General features: G+C 39.2%; 2 protein-coding genes across 2 annotated transcripts; both read left to right on the top strand.

The window, feature by feature from the left end:
• The first annotated feature begins 10,811 nt into the window (after positions 1-10,811).
• On the top strand, positions 10,812-15,313 carry LOC127570308 (chemokine XC receptor 1-like). The gene has a single exon (XM_052015735.1). It carries the CDS (start codon positions 10,827-10,829, stop codon positions 11,901-11,903), a length of 1,077 nt encoding a protein of 358 aa, XP_051871695.1. The 5' UTR covers positions 10,812-10,826; the 3' UTR covers positions 11,904-15,313.
• A 927-nt stretch (positions 15,314-16,240) lies between these two features.
• LOC127570993 (chemokine XC receptor 1-like) lies at positions 16,241-21,578 on the top strand. Its single transcript, XM_052016965.1, has 3 exons — positions 16,241-16,350; positions 19,200-19,217; positions 19,372-21,578. Exons 1-3 carry the CDS (start codon positions 16,241-16,243, stop codon positions 20,300-20,302), a joined length of 1,059 nt encoding a protein of 352 aa, XP_051872925.1. The 3' UTR covers positions 20,303-21,578.
• The last annotated feature ends 371 nt before the right edge of the window (positions 21,579-21,949 follow it).

A 21,949-nucleotide genomic window follows, 5' to 3' on the forward strand; every position in this document is an offset into this window, starting at 1 on the left:
CGTTGGACACGGTCAGGAAGCATCCGCCCATAGACATTTGACACCTACTGAGATCTTCAAGCGGTAAGGTATCATTAGCAAGTGGCTTGACGATGACAAAGCTTCCTTAGGGAGTAACCTTGCTAAGGATTTCTTGAAGGGAATTAGGGGATGACAGAATGAGGGACGTTACTCTACCAAACAAGTGTTCAAGTGGACCATTTGAGTCTTAAAGCTCCAGTATATCTCCTCTTGCAATAGTACCTTAATTCTTTCATTCCTCACCTACAGATAAAGTTCCAGTACTCTAAAATCGTGCCCATCTATGAATATTGCAGGCTGTCCCTGGGTAATGAATGGGTTCCGTTTTTACAGATGTTCTTAATTTGATTTTGTCCAAAGACAGAAAATATACAAAAATCACTTGATAAGGTGATCAAGTGATACCTCCACAGTTCTGTAATAAAAATCACTTGATATGGTAACTATATCTCGACAGTTCTGTAAAGAATCACATCAAAACCACTTAAGACTAATAAGAAAGAACAATTGCTAAAAGTCGAGAGAGAGGGAACTAGTTCTGCCATTCGTAGGAATTAATGGGTGTTCATACGTGTAGTATGAGAGCACATGGCTGTCATGTGACAGTGACAACACTGACCCCTCTGGTCAGAGGACAGCATGCTTATCGGATCGGAAGTGACACCACTGTCAATCAAGGTTTGGCTCCACCCCACCCATCAGGTGTGAGCATAGGGATTGGCCTTGGAGAGCACCTTTGGCCTTGGTAAACACTTTTGTCCTTGACTTCCAAGCCATTGGCCTGTCTAAATTATCTGGTCGGGCTCCACCCAGCCTTCCAGCATTATAAAGGGTGTTGCACATTCCTAGCCCTTCCTCTCTTGACTGCCCCAGGAATAGTGAGACAATGCTGCAGAGACCACTGGTAAGAGTGTTCACCACCATGTGGTTTGGGAGTGTCTTAGTCAGATTCCAGGGAGTGTTAGAGCCAATGCCTGTTTGGGTCAAGGTATTCAGGCATTGAAGTGTTTATCCCTTGATAAACTGTACCTTGTTTATTGTGTGTATCTCATCCTTGTTGCGATTCCCCCCTCGTGTTTGCGGTCCCCTGTGAGTGTGCATCTGTTCCCATTCATTCTGTTCCCGTGTTTGCCTTTGTGATTAAACTATTTTTAAAATTCAAAGTCTGTGTCTAGAGTCCTCCATTTTTAAGATTCCAAAAGAACTTTTTTACACAACAAGTCAGACTTTTGAATTTAGTAATTTGGGAGCATATTCCTGTCTACAGGTGTCCATCAGTTGGGTGGTTGTAACCTGAGGATATAGAACAGCACCTCATTGTCTTCCTTGATTATGCTAATTACCATACAATTGAATGAATCAGAATAAAATTAGAGCAGTGAAGAAATTGACACAATTGCAAATGTATATTTTGTTAAACTGAAGCAGAGGTGTCAATGATTTTTATCCTTCATGAATAGTAAAACAAAACATGAGTGCACATACTGCAACAAGAATAGAAATGAACACATTCTTTCCTAATGCTATGGTTCCCATGCAATGTCAAAAGTGCCTTGTGTACTCTTATTTTTGTTGCTTCTCTCAGGTCAAAACCATAAACCAAAGTTTGGCTGTTCCTGTGCTCATGGGGAGGAAGGGGTAATCCTGTCATGTAATGGTCCTGGAATGTAGCTACTTCTGGGAATATTGCTTGAGCTTTTACATGAGCAGCCTGGTGTCATGCTCTAAAGGAGAGGACCAAAGGAAGATTTGCATTGTTGTGCTGAAATGCCAAAGGTTGTCAAAGGATACAGCAGGATATAGATCAATTGGAAATATGGGCAGAGAAATGGCAGATGCAGTTTAATCTGGACAAGTGTCAAGTGTTGCACTTTGGTATTGGTTATTATTGTCACTTGTACTGAGGTACAGTGAAAAACTTGTCTTGCATACCGATTGTACAGGTCAATTCATTACACAGTGCATTTGTATTGAGTTAGTACAGAGTGCATAGATGTAGTACAGGTAAAAGCAATAACAGTACAAAGTAAAATGTCACAACTACAGAAAGTGCAGTGCAATAAGGTGCAAGGTCACAACAAGGTAGATCATGAAGTCATAGTCCATCTCATCGTATAAGGGAACTGTTCAATAGTCTTATCACAGTGGGGTAGAAGCTGTCCTTAAGTCTGGTGGTACGTGCCCTCAGGCTCCTGTGTCTTCTACCCGATGGAAGAGGAGAGAATGCCCTGGGTGGGTAGGGTCTTTGATTATGCTGGTTGCTTTGCCAAGACAACGAGAGGTAAAGACAGTCCAAGGAGAGGAGGTTGGTGTCCATGACGCACTGGGCTGTGTCCACAACTCTCTGCAGTTTCTTGTCCTGGGCAGAGCAGTTGCCGTACCTAGCCGTGATACATCCAGATAGGATGCTTTCTATGGTGCATCGGTAAAAGTTGGTGAGAGTCAAAGGGGACAAACCAAATTTCTTTAGCCTCCTGAGGAAGTAGAGGCACTGGTGAGCTTTCTTGGCCGTGGCATCTACGTGATTTGACCAGGACAGGCTGTTGGTGACATTCACTCCCAGGAACTTGAAGCTCTCAACCCTCTTGACCTCGGCACCATTGATGTAGACAGGTGCATGTACACGGCCTGCTTTCCTGAAGTCAATGACCAGCTCTCGTTTTGTTGATGTTGAGGGAAAGGTTGTTGTCGTGACACTATTCCACTAAGCTCTCTATCTCCTTCCTGTACTCCGCCTCATCGCTGTTTGAGATACCACCTACAATGGTGGTATCATCTGCAAACTTGCAGATGGAGTTAAGAGCAGAATCTGGCCACACAGTCATGAGTGTATAGGGTGTAGAGTAGAGGGCTGAGGACGCAGCCTTGTGGGGCACCAGTACTAAGAATAATCGTGTCTGAGGTATTGCCGCCTATCCTCACTGATTGCGGTCTGTTTGTTAGAAAGTCAAGGATCCAATTAAAGAGGGAGGTGTTGAGTCCTAGGTCTCGGAGTTTGGTGACAGGCTTGCTTGGGATTATTGTATTGAAGGCAGAGCTGTAGTCAATAAACAATAGTCTAACGTAGGTGTCTTTACTGTCCAGATGCTCCAGAGATGAGTGTAGGGCCAGGGAGAAGGCATCCACTGTAGACCTGTTCCGGCGATAGGTGAATTGCAGTGGGTCCAGGTTGTCTGGGAGGCTGGAGTTGATGCGTGCCATGACCAACCTCTCAAAGCACTTCATGATGGCGGATGTGAGAGCCACTGGTCGGTAGTCATTGAGGCATGTTACCTTGCTTTTCGGTACCAGGATGATAGTGGTCTTCTTAAAACAGGTGGGAACCTGAGATCAAAGGTGGTCAAATGTAAGAGGTAAGTATACAGTAAATGGTAGGACTCAGGAGTATTGATATACAGAGAGATCTTGGAGTACAAGTCCATAGCTCCCTGAAAGTGACAACACAAGTAGATAGCGTAACTAAGAAGGCATACAGCATGCATACCTTTATTGGTTGGGGTGTTGAGTATAAAAGTTGGTAAGTCATGTTACAGCTGTACAAAATGTTGGTTAGGCCATATTTGGGTGATTGTGTGCACCTCTGGTTGCTGCATTACAGAAAGGAAGTGGAGGCTTTGGAGAGAAGCATAAAATTGAGGGGAAGAAAGTGAGGTATAGATAGTGAGGTGTAGAATGTGAGGGGTGGAAAGAACATAAGGGGTAGAGAGAGTGGTGGAAAGTGTGGGGTATAAAGTGCATTGAAGAAATTCAGGGGAAGAAAGTGAAGATGGAAAATTGAGGGGGGAAGATTGGGGACATAAAGTGAGGGGTATAAAGTTAAAAGTGGCACGTGAATGGTTGAAATTAAGGGGTAGAATGTGAGGAGTGAAAAGTGAGGAATGTAAAGATGGGGTACAAAGTGAGGTTAGAATATGATGCTTGCGAAGTGAGGTGCAGCATGCGAGGGGTTGAATATGGGGGGTGGAAAATGGGAGGTGTAGAAAGTGAAGTGTAGAATGTATGGGGTAGAAATTGAGGGGTATATAAAATTGAGAGACATTGATAGGGTGGATTGTCAGATTCCTTTTTCCAGGACGGAAGTGTCAAATTCTAGAGAGTATAGTTTTAAGCTGTGAGGGGGAAATTTAAGGGAGATTTATAAGGCAAATTTTTTACATAGTGTGGTCAGTGCCTGGAATACTCTGTCATGGGAGGTAGTGGAAGCAGATACGATAGCAATATTAAAGAGACATTTAGGTAGGCACATGAAACAGGCAGGGAATGAAGGGATATAGAACATCTGCAGGAAGATGGGATGAATTTAAATTGGCATCATGGCCGGCAGTACTGTTCTACGTTCTATTTTCATGTTCTTTGTAAGATTGCAGTCTTTGGAGATCTATTCCAGGGATCATCATTCCACTGCATCTGTACACCCAGAGATCATCAGGCTGTCTGTCTGAAGGCAGCCAAAAGTTCCTGGAAACTCAGATCAAAGCCTCCATCACAGCTGACGAACTCTGAAGGTCAGTAGTTATTTCACTGACTCTTCTGTCCCCTGTAGATGCAATCAGGGGCGATACCTGTTTGTACTCTGATCTAGAACAAGTTCAGATCGGCAGGTTTGATGCTCAAGCACCTCTTCAGGGGAGCAGCTAAAATTATGAAGACAAGTGAACAGGCAGTTTCTTTTAATTAGTTTCTCTAAAGTTCATTCTAACATTTGGCTTTCTGCTCTTATAAAAGATCTCCCACAGATCACTCTCATTGCATCACCCCTCTTGTTCCTGATCCATCCAAAGCACTGCTTCCAAATTGTCTCCTCTCCCACACTAAACTCCATGTCCAGTTTTTCTAACACTAACTGCATTCCAGGTTCCACTTTAATTACCACATTTCCCCATTTTGTCCCCTTTCCACTACCTTCAAAGTATCAATTTATTACCAGCCATTTCCTTATTTGTCCCTTCTTTTGGGATCTATTTCCCTCTTTGGTAGTCGTTAATGTTCACAACTCTTTGTTTTTACTTATTGTGAATTTTCTTCTCCGTTGTCATGCAGTTTCCCATTTTCTCTTTCGTCATTTTTTCTTCACCCTTTCTTATTCTACAAACACTTCTCCCTTCATGACAATTTAGGTGCCACTGTACACGATTAGGAAGATCTGCAATTATTCCTCATTGGACTCCATTTGAATTTTTGCTATTAATACTTATTACAAGATTATTTATTACAAGAAATATAATTTATTACAAGACAATATAAGGATGTCAATGTACAAATTCCCATAAATGTAAGGGGATATCTTCTCATGGCGATGTCTTGTACATGGAAGATTTGACTACAATTTTATGCATAATGTAATAAAAACGGCATGCCTTTCAATCTAAAAGTATCAATACATTACTCTAACAAAGTATATAAAATTATGAGAGTCATAGAGAGGATAGATAGTCAGTCTTTTACCCAGGGTGGAAATCTCAAATACTAAAGGGTATAACTCTAAGGTGAGTGGGGATACTTTAAAGGAGATTCATGAGATTTTTTTTTTCCCCCAGAGTGGTAGGAGCCTGGAATGGGCTGTCAGGTGAAGTGGTGGAAGCAGATATGACAGCAATGTTTAAGAAGCATTTAGAAAGACACATAAACAGGCATGGAATGGAGGAATATAGACCATGTGTAGACAGATGTGCAGTTTAAATTGGCATCATAGTCAGCACAGACATTGTGAGCTGAAGGGCCTGTTCCTGTGTTCTACTGTTATATGTTCAATGTTTTATGTTTAAAGATAAATACATCAAGATAAGGTAAATTTATTTGTGTTTTTTAAAATTCATTTTTATTCTATTATCAAGCATCTTTTAAAGTTTTAACTCAAAACCCAAAAAGCTGGAAGTACTCAACAGATCAGTTAGCACCTATGGAGAGGGAAACAGAATTAATGTTTCAGGTTGATGTCCTTTTATTGGTTCTCTCTGAGATGTGGCCTGATATGGTAAATACTCGGAACTTCTGTTTTCTTTCAGATTTCCAGCAGTGGCATTTAATTGCTTTTCTCCTAAAAGTAGGTTGAGAAAAAGTTTGTCATTTCCTTATTCCTTACTGGTGGGTCTGGTTCTGCTGAGCTCATGAAAATAGGAAGCCTTAAAAAGATTCACATTGAAAGTACACTTATTTTACTTTTAAAGAAGGGACTATGCTGACAAGGTTTGTATTTAAGGAGGCAAGAATTGTCTGCATTTGAATGTTTACTTTCGTAGTACTTGATACAAAAATGAAGGTGTAAGTTGGATGAAAAGACGTATATGAAGAGTTGTATGTGTAATTCAGAAGGGAAGATACCTAGTTTCTGGTGTCTGTTTACTTTGGAGGAAGAAGTTTCTATGCTTTGTTTAGTAGGAAACTTAACAAGATTAATATGGGCACTGCTTGTATGCAGTTACAGTAGATGCTAATCAGGTTTAGAAGTATGATTTAGAATGTAATGTATCTTATTCATAAATGGTATACTCAATAAAAATGGCACACCTACTTTGTCATTGAAGGAACTTTGCAATATCTTGCATGTAATTGAGAAGTGTAAACATCTTTAGGTGTGCTTTAGAAAGTCATTTATTTGTTTGTGTTCTTTGTCCTTGGGGTTGCTTGAAAGATTTGCAGAATCCATTAGCAGGGAATATTACTGTCAAAGGTGGTGAATGTTGTACAGAAGTTTGATAGAATTTAAATGTGCACCCTAGAATGGGAAATATTGGATACATTTTGCATGTAGACCTTAGAGAAGATATTTGTTAATGTTCAAGGGCATTTTTTTACTTATTTGGCAAAAAGGACTTGACTTTGCTGGCAGGGTATGTAAGGACTTAATCGCATTTACACCTGTCCATTATAAAATAAGGTCTTGTCCAACATTTGTCAAAGGGAATATCAACAGATTAAAAAAATATCATGTTTCCGCATGTACTTTAAAAGGAATGTATACATGTTAATTTTAGAAAAATGGAAAGTTATGAGCCTGCATTCGAGAAAGAAAGTCGCCTGTCCAGGTTGCCATAAGTAATCCAGAGACACTTATATTTGACTGAGTTGTCCTGTGCAACCATAGAAACAGGGCATGCATGTACTTTAATTTCTATCTTTCTAAAATAGGTATATTAACATTACTAAGAACTTGCACTTCTAAATTACCTGAAGTAACATTCTTCCTTCTAACATAGTCACAACTTTTGGACTATAAGTTATATATGGTAAATGTTTTATGTGCACTTTAAGGGGGACCGATCTGACGATGTGCATTATAAGGTTAGGTAATTCAGAAGAGTTTCATATGTATTTTAGAAAGAGTAGAGATTGAGAAAGTATGGTAATTGACAAGTAGTTTAAAAGTCACTTAAAAAGGCATTTGAGTGAAGAACTGCTTGGCAAAGCATGTGCATGTACTTCTGAAGGTAAAGTGCTTGTCAAAATTAGAGTATACTTTTTCCAGAGTTGAACATCTCATTATTGATTCATGCATATTAAAAGAGAAAATTGCTGACAAGAGTTGTATTTTTAATTTTTAACAAAAATCTTGGCAAGATTTAGAATAGAAGAAACATGGCAATGAAGACAGTAAAAAAAAAAATGACCAATTTACTTAAGACATTTGCAATGTTCACATCTGCTATTTATACAGGAAACATATAGTGAAGTTTGGATTTGTACTACCGAATATTTCAGATTTGGCAATAACTGAACCTGCACCGGTTAGATTTGGATGCATGCTTTTGCAGGGAATATTTTGTCAAGTACCATACATGTAATTTCAAGGGAAAATACTTTCACAGTTCACAAGTCCAATTTAAAGGAAAGATGTTTTAGAATGGAAAGTACATGAATAGCACATTGCTATTTCACTGTTGTATTTTAAACACAAATGTATTTCAAAATAGTTGCAGTGAATCTAAAACATTTAGTAAGAAAGATACTTGCACTAATACAGTGCTTTTCATGATTAAGGATGATATTCATTTTGCTGGAAAATATTTTATATCTTTTAAGCAAAGTAACTGTAGCAGTGCGGGAATTAAATTTAATTCTCCCTTGTATTAATGCATTTAAATACATTATTTGCCTGGAAATAGCTTCCAAACATTGGGAAAAGGTCATGGGATACACAGGCACTAATAACTTTGGTAGAGTCTTTCCCGGCCTCTTGACTTAACATTGGTAAGGGATCAGCACAAATGGGGAAAATTATCAACAGGATACTTGTTCTCTGAGGCTTCCAAAATTACAGGGAAAACTGGAATTCTAATCAATTCCCCTTCCCATTCTGTTAACTTTGTTTTTCTTTTCACAGATGTTGTGTGACCTGCTGAGTGCATTCAAAACTTCTTGTGCTTATTTCAGATTTCCAGCTTTTGCAGTTTTTTGATTTTCATTTCCCCTTTTCATTCACTTGGCATCTGTAGGCATCCTCTTCAAAATGTTTCCATCTACTGTAGAAAAACAATCAACAATGCTTACATGTGCTACTTGGAAGACAACAGGCTACATTGATTATATGAAGTAACGGCTTTGAAAGGAAGCTAGTTATGTTTTTAATCTGCATTTTTGAGACAAAGACATTTAAGTTTTTTATATACTTTAGAATATGCATTACTTGCAAAATGTGCACATGGCCCTTGGATATAATGATTATTTGTTATGCTTTGCAAGTTTTCTTAGTAAGAGATGTAAATTTGAGAGAGACAGCACAGAAACAGGCTCTTCAGCCACCAAGTCCACACTGACAATCAACCATCCATTTGCACTGATCTTACATTAATCCCATTTTTTAAATCTCCTCACAATCTTATCAACTCCCCCCATATTCTACCCTTACCTACACACTAGGGGCAATTTTACACTGGCCAATTAACCCATCTGTGCATAGACCCTCCTTCCTTCCACCATAAGGTCAAAAGTAAAAAATATTTGGAGACGATTACACAATGTTCAATTCCATTTGCAACTCCTCATTGAATAAGGCAGCCTGAGTTTTCATGCAGCAAGACCTATACAACATGCAGGGATAGGCTGATAAGTGGTGAGTAGCATTTGCACCACAGAAGTGCTTGGCGATGTCCATCTCAATAGGCGGAGTCTGAATTTCTTGAAATTCAGGAATATTACCATCACCAAATCCCCACTACCAACATCCAGGAAACCACTATTGACCAGCCATGTAAATACTGTGAATTCAAGAGCAGATCAGAGACTAGCAATCTTGTGGTGAGTGACACACCACCTGACACTACATCTAGAAGACTCAAGTCACAAGTGTGATGTAACAACTTTTACTTACCTAGATGAGTGTAGCTCCAACAACACTCAAGAATTAGACACTGTACAGGACAAGGCAACCACTTGACTGGGGTGCATCATCCTTCACTCTTGACCATCAATTTACAGAGTGCACTGCAGGCAGGCTACTCTGGCAGCACCCACCAAACCTGTAAATGCGATGGTCAAGAAAGTTCACGTGAGTGCCACAATCTGTATGTTCCTCTCCAAGTCGCACACCAGCATAATTTGGAAATATATCACTGTGCCTTCGACACTGGATCTAAACACTGGAAATCTCTATCCAATAGTAATGTGAGAGCATCAGAAGGACTTTAGTGAACTCAAAGTTGGCTCACCTACACTTTCTCAAGGGAAAGTGGGAATAGCTAATAAATACTAGCCTGGCCAGCAATGCACAGATCCTGAAAAATGATAAGACCAATGAAATATGAATGGAGTTCTTCTATTTTTGTATCAATCTGTGTTAATCTAAAACTTGTTTATCTTAGGTGTTCATAAAAAAAACTGCAGAAGCTGGAAATCCAAAATGAAAACAGTAAGTGCTGGAATTGCTCATCAAGTGAGCACTGAGTATTTCCAGCACTTTCCACTTTTACCTATGTTTTTTTTGTTTGAAGAAACAATAGTCATTTCCAGATTATACCAGAGGACTAAATTCTGATTCATAAATGGAAAATTATGGAACCTCTGTTATTTTTGTGTTGGTTACAGAACTTTCCTAATATTCCCAGATAATTCCTAGCTGCCAGAAATTCCAGCTGAAACAGCCAAGAATCTCATAAAATGTTCAATGCAGGGTTGTAGGATGTCGTCAAGAAATTGATGCAATTTCTAAACCTCATCATTTGACCTTGGTAATTGGTAATGGTCATGATTTCTTCCTCTTCTGCAAACAACTGGGAGCAAAAGTTTTGAGGTTGCCACTTCAAATGTTCTTTAAAGTGAATCTCAAAATTATCACTTCTAAACTACATATTCAACACTTACCATGAATAAGCCATTTAAAAATCTGCATGTAAATCTTGCGAAGTCTCTTAATCATTTTAGGCACATCTTTTGGAAGAGAAGGCAATGACAAATGTTATTTGCTGAGGCTAGTATCTTGGCAGAGAAGACTACAAATAAAGGAAAGATTTAGTATGGAAGTGAACTGCAGAAGGAAAGATTCAATGCAAAAGTTGTGCTTATACTTCATTAGGGAAACTTCTTAATGAAGTTTAGTCCTGATCTTCAGAATGCAGGAAGACTAATTAGTGCATGTGCTTTTTTCAGAATTCTTTAGAAGGGAAAATACTTGCTATTTTTTCTTGTAGCTTTTATGCAAAAGTGTGCAGGAAGAATTGCTAAATATTTTACTGTTAGATTTACAAATTCAAAGTACATTTTGAATTTTTAATGCTCACTTTGTGCTTTTATTTTGAAGATGTTGTTAAGAGATTTGTTTTCCATTTTCATTTAGGAATGGTCTTACAGGGTTGTGATTGAAGACTCCAAAGATGTCATCTACAATACCCTACCTTGATTATTATAGCTATGAAAGCTATGATAATTATAACTATACTTATTTTTTTTCCTTATGTGAAAATAATGAAGCCATCTATTTTGGAGAAATTTTTACACAAGTCTTGTACAGCCTTATCTTTATTTTCACCCTGATCGGCAATATTTTAGTTTTGTGGATCCTGATGAGATATGAGAAGCTGAAAACTACAACAGACATCTTTATTTTGAATTTGATCACCTCTGATCTGCTTTTTGCCTGCTCACTTCCAATCTGGGCTGTGGATCATACACACGGATGGATCTTTGGCAAGGCCATGTGCAAGATAATGAGTTCGATTTTCTTCGTCAGCTACTACAGTGGTATCCTGCTACTGACATTGGTGACTGTAGACAGATACTTTGTGGTGGTTTGTCCTCTGACTGCTGTGAGAACCAGAAAGCTCTCCTATGGTGTGGTAGCCTGTTTGGTAGTTTGGTGCATTAGTATCTTAGCCACAGTCCCAGAAATGATATTTTCTGATGTTGTACATTGGAATGAAAGCTTTTCCTGTGAAAGTATCTATCCAAAGGGGAATGAACAAATATGGCAATTGGTGCAATGTTATCAACAAAATCTTTTGTTCTTCTTGATCCCCTTTGTAGTTATTGTGTATTGTTATTACAGGATTCTTAACACTGTTGTTAAATGCAGAGCTCGGAAGAAATTCAAAGCAGTGAAGATTATCTTCTGTATTGTGGCAGTGTTTTTTGTTTGTTGGGCACCTTATAATGTGGTCATCTTCCTGCTGTCTTTGTATGACCTCAATACCTTAACAGTCGTTTCTTGCGAGTTCAGCAACCATCTCTATTTTGCATATTACATTTGTCGGGACATTGCTTATTTCCACTGTTGTCTTAATCCCTTCTTTTATGCTTTAGTGGGAACAAAGTTCAGGAAACATTTAAAGAGAACGATAAGCACATACCTTCCTTTAAAAAATATCAATAAGCAATCGAAGTACAGTCTCAGAAGTCGTCATCTGAGCAATTCACATGACTATTCTAATTCTTCTGGCTTTAACACAATCTAATTCCTAACTTGTTAAGAAACCAGTACAAGATAGAATTGGCCATTTACAGAATGAGATTTTGTATGGTCATTTACAATGAGATAGATCCAATCGAACCATTTACAGCTCAGTGGATCTAAACTTGCCATTTACAGTGAGAAATTCAAATGTACCAAATTAAGTGGCATAGAACCAATATAACTAATTAAAGTTAGTAAGATTGAATCCAATCATCCATTCTGAGTTTCATCTACTCTGGCCATTGATAGGGTCAAGTAACCCATTCAAATCCATTACATTTCAATAAACACCCAGTCCTTGTGAAATATATTCACACCAACTGCTACATATTTAGTTTGGTCACAGAGCTTACGTGGATAGGTCAGCATTGGCTTAGCAGCAGCATATTTGTTTCTAAATCAGATGGTTAAGGGTTCCAGTTCCATTCCAGACATGAGCACATAATCCAGGTTGATTCTCAGTACAATGCTATAGTGTAGTGCAGAGTGGTGCTGCATTATCAGAGATGTCAGTCTCTGCAGGAGACATCAATCCAAGTCCATGTATCATTTCAGATGGCTAAATTTTTGAGTAACAGCAGGAGAGTTTGCCAGTGGCTGTTCGATACTTATCTTTCAAACATGATTAAAGCTGATTGTATATGCATATACCTCATTGCAGCTTGTGAGAACTTGCTGAGGTAGTTTGGCTGCCGTGTTTTTCTTTATTACAACAGCATGTGATTGATCATAATACTTTTGAAGCCCTTGTTTCTTGAAGGGTCAGAATCAGGATCAGGTTTATTATCACTGACATATGTCATGAAATTTGTTGTTTTGTGGCAGCAGTACAGTGCAAGATGTAAAAATTACTATAAGTCACAAAAACAAATAAATAATGCAAAAGAGGAATGGTGAGGTAGTGTTCATGGACTATTCAGAAATCTGATGGCAGAGGGAAGGAAGCTGTTCCTAAAAAATTGAGTGTGGGTCTTCAGGCTCCTGTACCTCCTCCCCGATAGTAGTAACAAGAAGAGGGCAGGTCCTGGATCATGAGGGTCCTTAATGATGGATGCCTCCTTCTTGAGGCACCACCTCTTGAAGATGTTCTCAATGGCAGGGAGGGCTGTGCTGGAGCTGGCTGAGTCTACAAGCCTCTTCTGATCCTGTGCATTGGAGCCTCCATACCAGGTGGTGATGCAACCAGTCAGAATGCTCTCCACCATACATCTGCAGAAATTTGCAAGAATCTTTGGTGACATGCCAAATCTCCTCAAGGTAGAGCTGCTGGCGTGCCTTGTTCATGATTGTATCAATGTGTTGGGCCCAGGATAGATCCTCTGAGATGTTGATGCTCAGGAACTTGAAGCTGCTCATCCTTTCCACTGCTGACCCCTCAATGAGGACTGGTGTGTGTTCTCCTGACTTCGCCTTCCTGAATATAAATATAAATTCAAGTCTTATGGAGTCAGAGTCATTGAGTCACAGAGCCAGACAGCACAAAAATGTGTCATTCACACCACTAAAACCACGTTGACTAGTGGGTATTCATTCGTATTAATCCCATTTTCCAGAAGTTGGCCTGTATGCCTAGGCAACTCAAGTGTTCATCTAGTTCCTCCTTAAATGCTGTCAGCAACTCTGCTTCCACCACTCTCTCATGCACTGTATTCTAGATATTCACCACTCTTTGGGTAAAAAGGATCCCCCTTAGATCCCCTCTAAATCACTTATGCCTTAGCCTAAATCTATGTCCTCTAGTTTTGTCTACCTCAGATATGGGGAACAGTTTCCTGCAGTTCTACCCTATGTATACCCCTCTTAATTTTATATACCCCAGTTAATTCTCCCTCTTAACCTCTTCTGATCCAGGGGAAGCAAACCTAGCTTTTCTAGTCTCATCCTGGTGACTCTTCTCTGCAGTGTTATCTTTTGAATTCAGTAGTGTCAGTGAAAGGAATGAAAGATAAGCAAAGAGAGAGAGGGAAACATAGACAGAGAATAATATAGAGGGAAAAATACAGAGAGACAAATACAGGGAAAGAAAGAATGAAGAACTAAATGTTTTGATAGCTAGTCTCTGCAGTAATGTAAAAAAAAATCCAAAGATGAACTGATCCCAAACTATCATGTGGCAACGAATCATTATGCATTCCAATATCTTTCCCCTACCAATCATGCAACCTTCAAAGAAAGAAATAAAATTATGAAAATCTTAGGCAATTCAGGGGAAAAAATTCTGGTTAATTACTCTTTGATTCCTATCACGATAACAGCTTTAAATTAAAAGATCTTTCTAGGCCCCCTCCTTTGAATGCATTTTGTGTATGTTGCAACACCCAGCATTCATCAAAGGACCAAAAATGGATACATCAATTTAGCTGGGTCAAAGCCAATTCTTGTACAAGGCACCATGATAAAGGTTATTTATACTGGAAGGTGCTGGGCCTCTATTCATCTGTACAATACGTTGTGCAGCAGAAACTCGTGTATTATAATACTTCGTAATTCTGAAGGATTTTAAAAGAGGGGATGCAGAGAAAATGTTTCCACTTGAGAAGAGCAGGACTAGAGGCCATCAATATAAGATAGCTACAAAGAAATCCAAAACGTAAGTCAGAAGAGACTTCTTTACCCAAGGAGTAGAAGGAATAAGTGGAGGATGGACAACAGTGCTTGAGGGAGGATAGAACAGAGGGTACTGCTGATAGATTCATATGAGGAAAGACAGAGGAGGCTTAAGTGGAGAATGAAAGAAAACATGGGCTGGTTGGGCTGAGTGTCCTGCTTCTGCACTATTTATCCTAATTAATTCTATGTAAGCAGAATACCTCTTTGCATTCTAGCCTGGCTGACCCTTCACTTCTGTAGTCAGCTGCTTTCACACTTTCCATAAATTGACTCAAGTGCTGGGATGGGCTCTGCCCCACTCTACTCACATGCCAAACTTACCAGGGTAATAGGATAAAGATCTGTTAAAATTTGAAGACATAGAATCACCATACAATTGATAAGTTGTACGGTAACTCCTCTTTTATTGCGTCAGTTGGCCTTCCTGAAAACTAATCCTGAAAACTGATCCATAAATGACAAACTTGCTGTACTTTCAAGTAGGTTTTTTGTAAGCTAATTTTATTTCAGTTTGACCATTTTAATCATAATACAGCAAGATACAAATGTTGCTAAAATATTGCCATTTCAAGGTCCTACCTAGAGACCAGAGAATATAATCAAGGTTATAGTTAACCATTGTACTGAAGGAATGTGGCACTTTCATCTCATCAAAGTGTGCTTTATCTCATTAAACTGAAATTAACTTTTTGTTTTTGTATTGCTTTATGTTATGCTACTTCACTATATTTTATTGATTTTATGGCATTAACCATTCACTGTCATTAGTGCACTGCCTCTGTAATTACAGATCATTGAATCTGTTCATGATCTCATTTACTGCATGTCGTTTATTAAATAATTATTAAAATATATATAGAAATTATAATTTGTCACATTTACTGGTAATTATTTCATTAAATTGTAAGTTATTTTATTGAACAGCTGGTTATTTTAATAGTACATTATTCTGTTCAATGTCATGCTATTTATTTTCAGTGCTCATTTACTCATTAACCATGCATTAAGTTATTCAACCGCACATTGTGCATTTGCCTTGCCATTGATAATTAATTGAACCTTCCATTAAATGGCACAACATCATTTACCTATCACATAGTGCATCTTTACCTGCACCTTACCTCAGTCATTCATACATCATGACATTACATTTTAATCGCTTCATTATCTTTACATCATTTCATCAACAATGATAATAATAAGAAACATTTATATGCATTATGAAATAATAAAATATCACAAGATACTTTACAGAAGTGTGATTAAATAAAAATTGAAACCAAAACAAAATGGAAGGTATCAGCTCGGATGTCTACAACTTGGTCAAAGAGAGTGGTTGTAAACACTATCTTAAAGGAGAGGAGAGATGTAGAAGGAAGAACTAAAGCGACAAAGATGGGAAAAGATTCACCTATCAATTGTGAGGCACACAAAACAGTGGAGGTAAAAGTGTGTAAAGTTCAACATTTGTAGAATTCTAATATATTGTAACACTGTAGAAGGTTATAGAAAAAGAGAGAGGATGACAAGATACAGAAATTTGAATGTAAGGATGAGAATTTTTAAGCTGAGGCATTGATGGACTAAGACATATTGTAGGATAGTAAGCATTGAGTTAATACACTTGAGGCAGACTAACATTTTCTTTATGGAACTTGAAATTGACTGACAAGTCCAAAGGTAATAAAGCATTTGCAGTAGTTTCCACCGCAGAGGACTAAGATAAACATGGAGGCAGGCAATGTTACAGAGGTGGAGATAGGCAGTCAACTTGATCATGTGAATATAGGATTAGAAACCCAGCTCAGGAGCAAACAGGATGCCAAGTTTGCAAACAGGTTGGTGGCTAAGGAGAACCTTGGAATTGATGGCATGGAAATGAAGGGTAGGATATCACAACTGGTAGATTGTCAGACAGTGAGACCACACATGTCTGTTCCATTATAGGAATCTCACATACTTCCTTGGAAGACTCAGGCTATGTAAGAAGGCTGATAAGCTTCTACAAAGAAATGCTGAGTACACTGGACAGCCTCCCAGCGAGCTTCCAGACTATTTTTAAGAAGGTGAAGGAGCTCACTTTAAACTTTTGTAAAGACTATACAGAGTATGAAGGCCATTCTTCTCAAAGTTAAATGAGTGGTCAGCTCCATCATAGAACCCACTAATGTGATTGTGATGAAGTGTCTAATGGCCAGTTGCTGATTTGAAGCTTACAAGGCTAGTTTGGCAACTCATAGCACTGTCATGGAAGTTCAGTTGGTTTTGAAAATACATGAGAAAAAAAATAGCTTTAACAAAGCTCTTTCCTTCAGCAGAGTTCTCGAAGAGCTGTGGTACTACCCCAAAAGATTGGAGGTGATGGATTCACATTCTCCTCTCCCATGATGACAGCTTCTCCTATAGTCCCTCTGCCCTGTAAGTGATGCAGGCAGGTGTACCAGACTGCTATAGCTTAGACCAGTGGCATCTTCTAGCTCTGGAGCAGCTTGAAATGATCATCCAAAGGCATTTGAACAGTTCTCATGGACACTCAGTAGCCTACACACCCCAAGCTGTAGCCACTTGAAAAAATAAACTTTATAGGTGAACCCGGGTGGGAACAGAAAGCTACAAGAGACTGCAGATGCTGGAATCTGGAGCAACAAACAAGATGCTGGTGGAACTGAGGAAAGGAAGACATGAGGTACAAAAGACTTGCACGAGGTTGATCAGTTATACATTCGAAAGTGTTTTCATGATTTTTCTGATCAGTTTGTCTCTTTTGATGAAGATTTGGTCAGCGTTTGTATTCAAAATGAGTTGAGAACATTGCACTTAACTTTGAAATGAAGGGAAGTATTCAGATGGTTATGGGATGATGGGACTGTTGGTGAATGGGAATGCGAGGACTGATTTAGTTGGACAGGCCTGAACGCAGTCATCTCTGGGGGTTTTGATAGCCACTGCCCCTTCCTCCTCCTCTTTACCTTCCTCTGCTTCTCTTGCACATGTTAGTACTCAGGTTAGGTGGTGCCAACAGCAATGGCACACTGCAGGCATTGACTAATCTGAATGTTCACTCAGCATTGCAGTGATCTACAGGAATTTTCCAGACAGTGGAAGCACTGCTTGTGGGCAGGGACCAGTTGTTTGATTAACTGTTCCCTGTGGAAGAGTGGGGCTTGGTGTAGGAGGGCTCTGCTCCATAACTACATCCTTAGCAAATAATCCTTGTTACCCCATAAGCCAGGCTATCACCGAGCAGGTTGCTGGAATAATGGAGGCACTAAGAAGTGTCACAGAATGAAGGATCTGTGATTAGTGGTGAGATAAAGGGCACGAACGTGGATGGTATACTGCTCGATGTAAAGTAACTGATGGGTTGTTTCAAATCTGAATGAAGTTGATATATGAAGAGTGAAAGTATCGTGAAAAAGATACATAGGTTTGAATGATAGCAATGAGAGGCATGACGCTGGGCAACTCCTGACAATAGACAGCTCTGAAAATGAGCTGTAAACTATACTATGAACTTAGTGATTTGGGAGAAAAATCCCCTTATGTACCTAATCTAGTGAAACTGTAAAAGCATTTTTCATGTTGTACATAAAGGAAGGGTTGTCCCTCTGTAGGAAAGCAGATAGCAATGAATATAGATCAAAAAGGAGACCATTTTAAACTTGCTGGGAAGTTCTTCAGTACCCTTCAAAAGGTTTTGAAAACATCCATCTGATGCTAAATGACTCAACAAAATCCTAAGGAGCAGAATCTATGTAATGGAGACAAGCAGCACTTTAGTGACAGCGATGTCATAAATTGTTGCCCCAGTGGTAGATGCAAGTTAACTTCTAGCATGTTGGATAATTTCAGATTAATTTCCAGAATTTTGAAAGAGTTACCACAGGATGTTGAGTCTAGAATTGGGAGAAGAAAGCCAGCCCAATAAAAAAAGTACTTTTCTTATACTCCATAAATGCTGTGGCTCCAAAACTAAGTTCTCTAAAATGCATCATGCTTCGATACTTCCCCTTTTTAGTTTCCAGATTAAGTTGCAATATTATAGTGTGATTGCAAATTAGCTGACGACTTCATCTGCTAAGTACATCACTGAGTTCCGAACTAGTCTCAAAAGATTCTTGCAAACAAGGAAGGCAATCGGCTGATCCTAAAACATCCAAAGGGTTTTGAACATTTGAACATTATTATTTGAAGATGAATCACCTAAGGTTAGTCCTGAACTTATTTTTGCTGGATTGAATACAAAGCCTTTATCTAAGCTCTGTTGTACTAGATTAGCCTTTATCATGTTGCTTACGGAAGTTTTTAACCCGCTCTTTCCTCCCACATTGGCCAGGACAAAACATCTGAGTGAGGGGTAGAGGGGAGCAGTTGAAATCTAGGGGGACGGGGGATATACTCACATAGAAGAAGAGTTAAAGGAAGGTATTAGGGAGAAACTATGTGTCTTGGTGGAAGGCTGGCATATGGTTGTAGCATAAGTCCTGATCTGCATCAGTGCACCTTCAGTCTTTCCTCAAACTTTGGAACGGAGGAGTGAGAATATAAGAAATTATATGTCTGAACCTGAATTTTTTTACTTGTACTGTTTTACCAAATGCACACTGAATCTTATTGTTTATCCTCCTCTGCAGCCTCTGATGGAAAAAAAAATTACCATTTAGAAATTCATCACTCTTGGACCCAGACAACTATCATTCATAAAGTATGGAAGACAACAGTACTTTTTATGATTATGATTATAATTCAAACTACACTGTGGATTACTCAGATTTTGTTTATTTTTGTGACAACTCTCATGTTAATTTATTTGGATCAATACTTACACAGGCCTTGTACAGCCTTATCTTTATTTTCAGCCTAATCGGGAATATTTTAGCTTTGTGGATCCTGGTGAAATACGAGAAGCCGAAAACCATAACAGACATCTTTATTTTGAACCTGGGCACCTCTGATCTGCTTTTTACCTGCTCACTTCCATTCTGGACGGTGGAACATACACACGGATGGATCTTCGGCAAGGCCATGTGCAAAATAATCACTTTGATCTTCTTTGTTGGTTACTACAGTGGGATCCTGCTGCTGACATTGATGACTGTGGACCGATACTTTGCAGTGGTTCATGCTCTGCCTGCTTTGAGAATCAGAAAGCTCTACTATGGTGTGGTGGCCTGTTTGGTAGCTTGGTGCATTAGTATCTTGGCCACAGTTCCTGAAATGATCTTTGCAGATATCATAGTCAGCGTAGATCAAAGCTTTTCCTGTGGAAGTATCTATCCAAAGGGGAGTGAACTAAGATGGCAACTATCAGGGTATTATCAGCAAAACATCTTGTTCTTCTTAATCCCTTTCATTGTAATTGTGTTATCTTACTATAAAATATTCAATACTGTTGTTAAGTGTAAAGCTAGGAGGAAGCACAAAACAGTGAAAGTTATATTTTGTATTGTGATGGTGTTCTTTTTGTGTTGGGCACCTTACAATATAATTCTTTTCATATTTTCCTTGTCTGATCTACAGGTTCTATCCGTTTCAACCTGCACTGGACAGAATCGCTTGCTTTACGCATATTTCATTTGCCGGAGCATTGCTTATTTCCACTGCTGTCTAAATCCTTTCTTTTACGCTTTTGTGGGTACAAAGTTCAGAGAACATTTAATCAGTGTTGCAAATAAAAGGTTCCCCTATTTGAAAGCATGCACAGAAATCAACAGCAGCAGCACCAAACAGAACAGCTTCCACAACTATTCGGATTTTGACCTGCATCTTCAAACAGCATTAGGAGTGTAGAGCCATACTGTTTCTGTCAGAGTTGAATGTAATGTTAGAGGTAGACTCTTCATGATCCACTCTACCAACTTTATTAAGGCCAGATGCTCTGAATGTTGGAACCCAGCTGCTTTGGGTCTGCATGTATCAAGGAAATCACTGAATCCAGTCCAATCTCCCCTGATCAATGGCAGAAATGGTGCTTAACTGCAGGGATTTATCCCACAATCAAAGACTTAGACTTGCAAAGATCTGAAAATAAAATGTGTGCTTTTGAAAGGGTGCTTTGGTCTTTCATCTGAGGAGAGGGCATCTCATCAAGCCTTTTTCTGCACCCCAGACACAAACAGGGCTAATGGAGGAGGCAAGAGGGAGCTTGCCTCCCTGCTCAGCCCACCTTGGGCTCTACAATTAAGGCTGATGGGTCCTTCAGAATTGCTTTATTTTGTGCCCGTGCCTGCTTATACACAAACACAGGGCCACTGGTGTAGAATGTACTTCCCTGCCATGAGAAGCAATCTCTGCCACTGCTCCCACCACCTTTATATATCCCTCAGCTCAGTTCAGCTCTGTTTGTGACTCTACTGCCCACTCTTCCAGGGCCTCACGTTTGGTCAAAGTACTGATCCATTTGAGACCCCAGACTTGGAAGCAGTCTGGCAGGCATGACCCAAGGGTAAATGCTTAGGTTTCTGGTCAATGGGCTTTCATTGTCATTGAAAGAAAGAATGAGCCTCTCAATGTCACACCACTCACCAAGACCAAATTGACTATTTACTCACTGCCCCCACAATTCAAAATCTCCCTTCACCAAGGGGAGAGAGTCTGGCAATACAATCCTCACAATGTAAATTTTTACTAACAATAACCAAATATTGTCGGGCTATAATATTTGATGCAGTGTGTGATTTGGATTGTTATGATGTGCATTTTAAACCATCTGTACATTTATGTGTAAAATGCTTCAATTTGAAGGTTGAGATCAGAATTTAGTTCAGCAAAAATCATGCCTGAAAACATAGACTGTTAAAAGTTGCATTAACTTTTCTAACTCTGCCCCAGTAGCAAGGTATCACCCTTATTGCCAATGACTGTTTGATAATCACAGCCACACTGACATTACTTTTCTGCTCTGTCCTAGTTTGAGATATTTCACTATTGCCAATGACTCAGAATATAAAATACCTTATCAATGTAATTCATTTTCCTAAAAAGCCTCATTTGTCAAAGTGAAATGCAGCATACTTATATGAAAATTAATTTGATGTTGTACAATAATATTGAAATAAAAAAAATCACAAAAAATGTGAGAAGGAAAGCTTATTCAAGAAGTAACAAACAAGATGCTGGAAGAAATCAGCATCCGTGGAGGGAAATGAACAGTCAACATTTTGGGTCGAGACCCTTCATCTGCACTGAAAGAATAGAGCAGAGATAGCCAGTATAAAGAGGCGAAGGGAAGTGGGGGTGGGGGTGGGGGGGGGGGCGGCACAAGAGCTAGCAAGTGATACGTGGATCCAGGTGAGGAGAGGTGATAGGCAGATGGAGGAGGGTAGAGTGGAAATAGTGACAGGGGCTGAGAGTGATAAGTGGAGGTGACAAAGGGCTACAGATGATGGAAGATCATAGGAGAAGAAGATGGAGCATGGAACCAAATAGGGGAGGTGT

This window comes from Pristis pectinata, chromosome 5, assembly GCF_009764475.1.
Source record: "Pristis pectinata isolate sPriPec2 chromosome 5, sPriPec2.1.pri, whole genome shotgun sequence".
NCBI lineage: Eukaryota > Metazoa > Chordata > Chondrichthyes > Rhinopristiformes > Pristidae > Pristis > Pristis pectinata.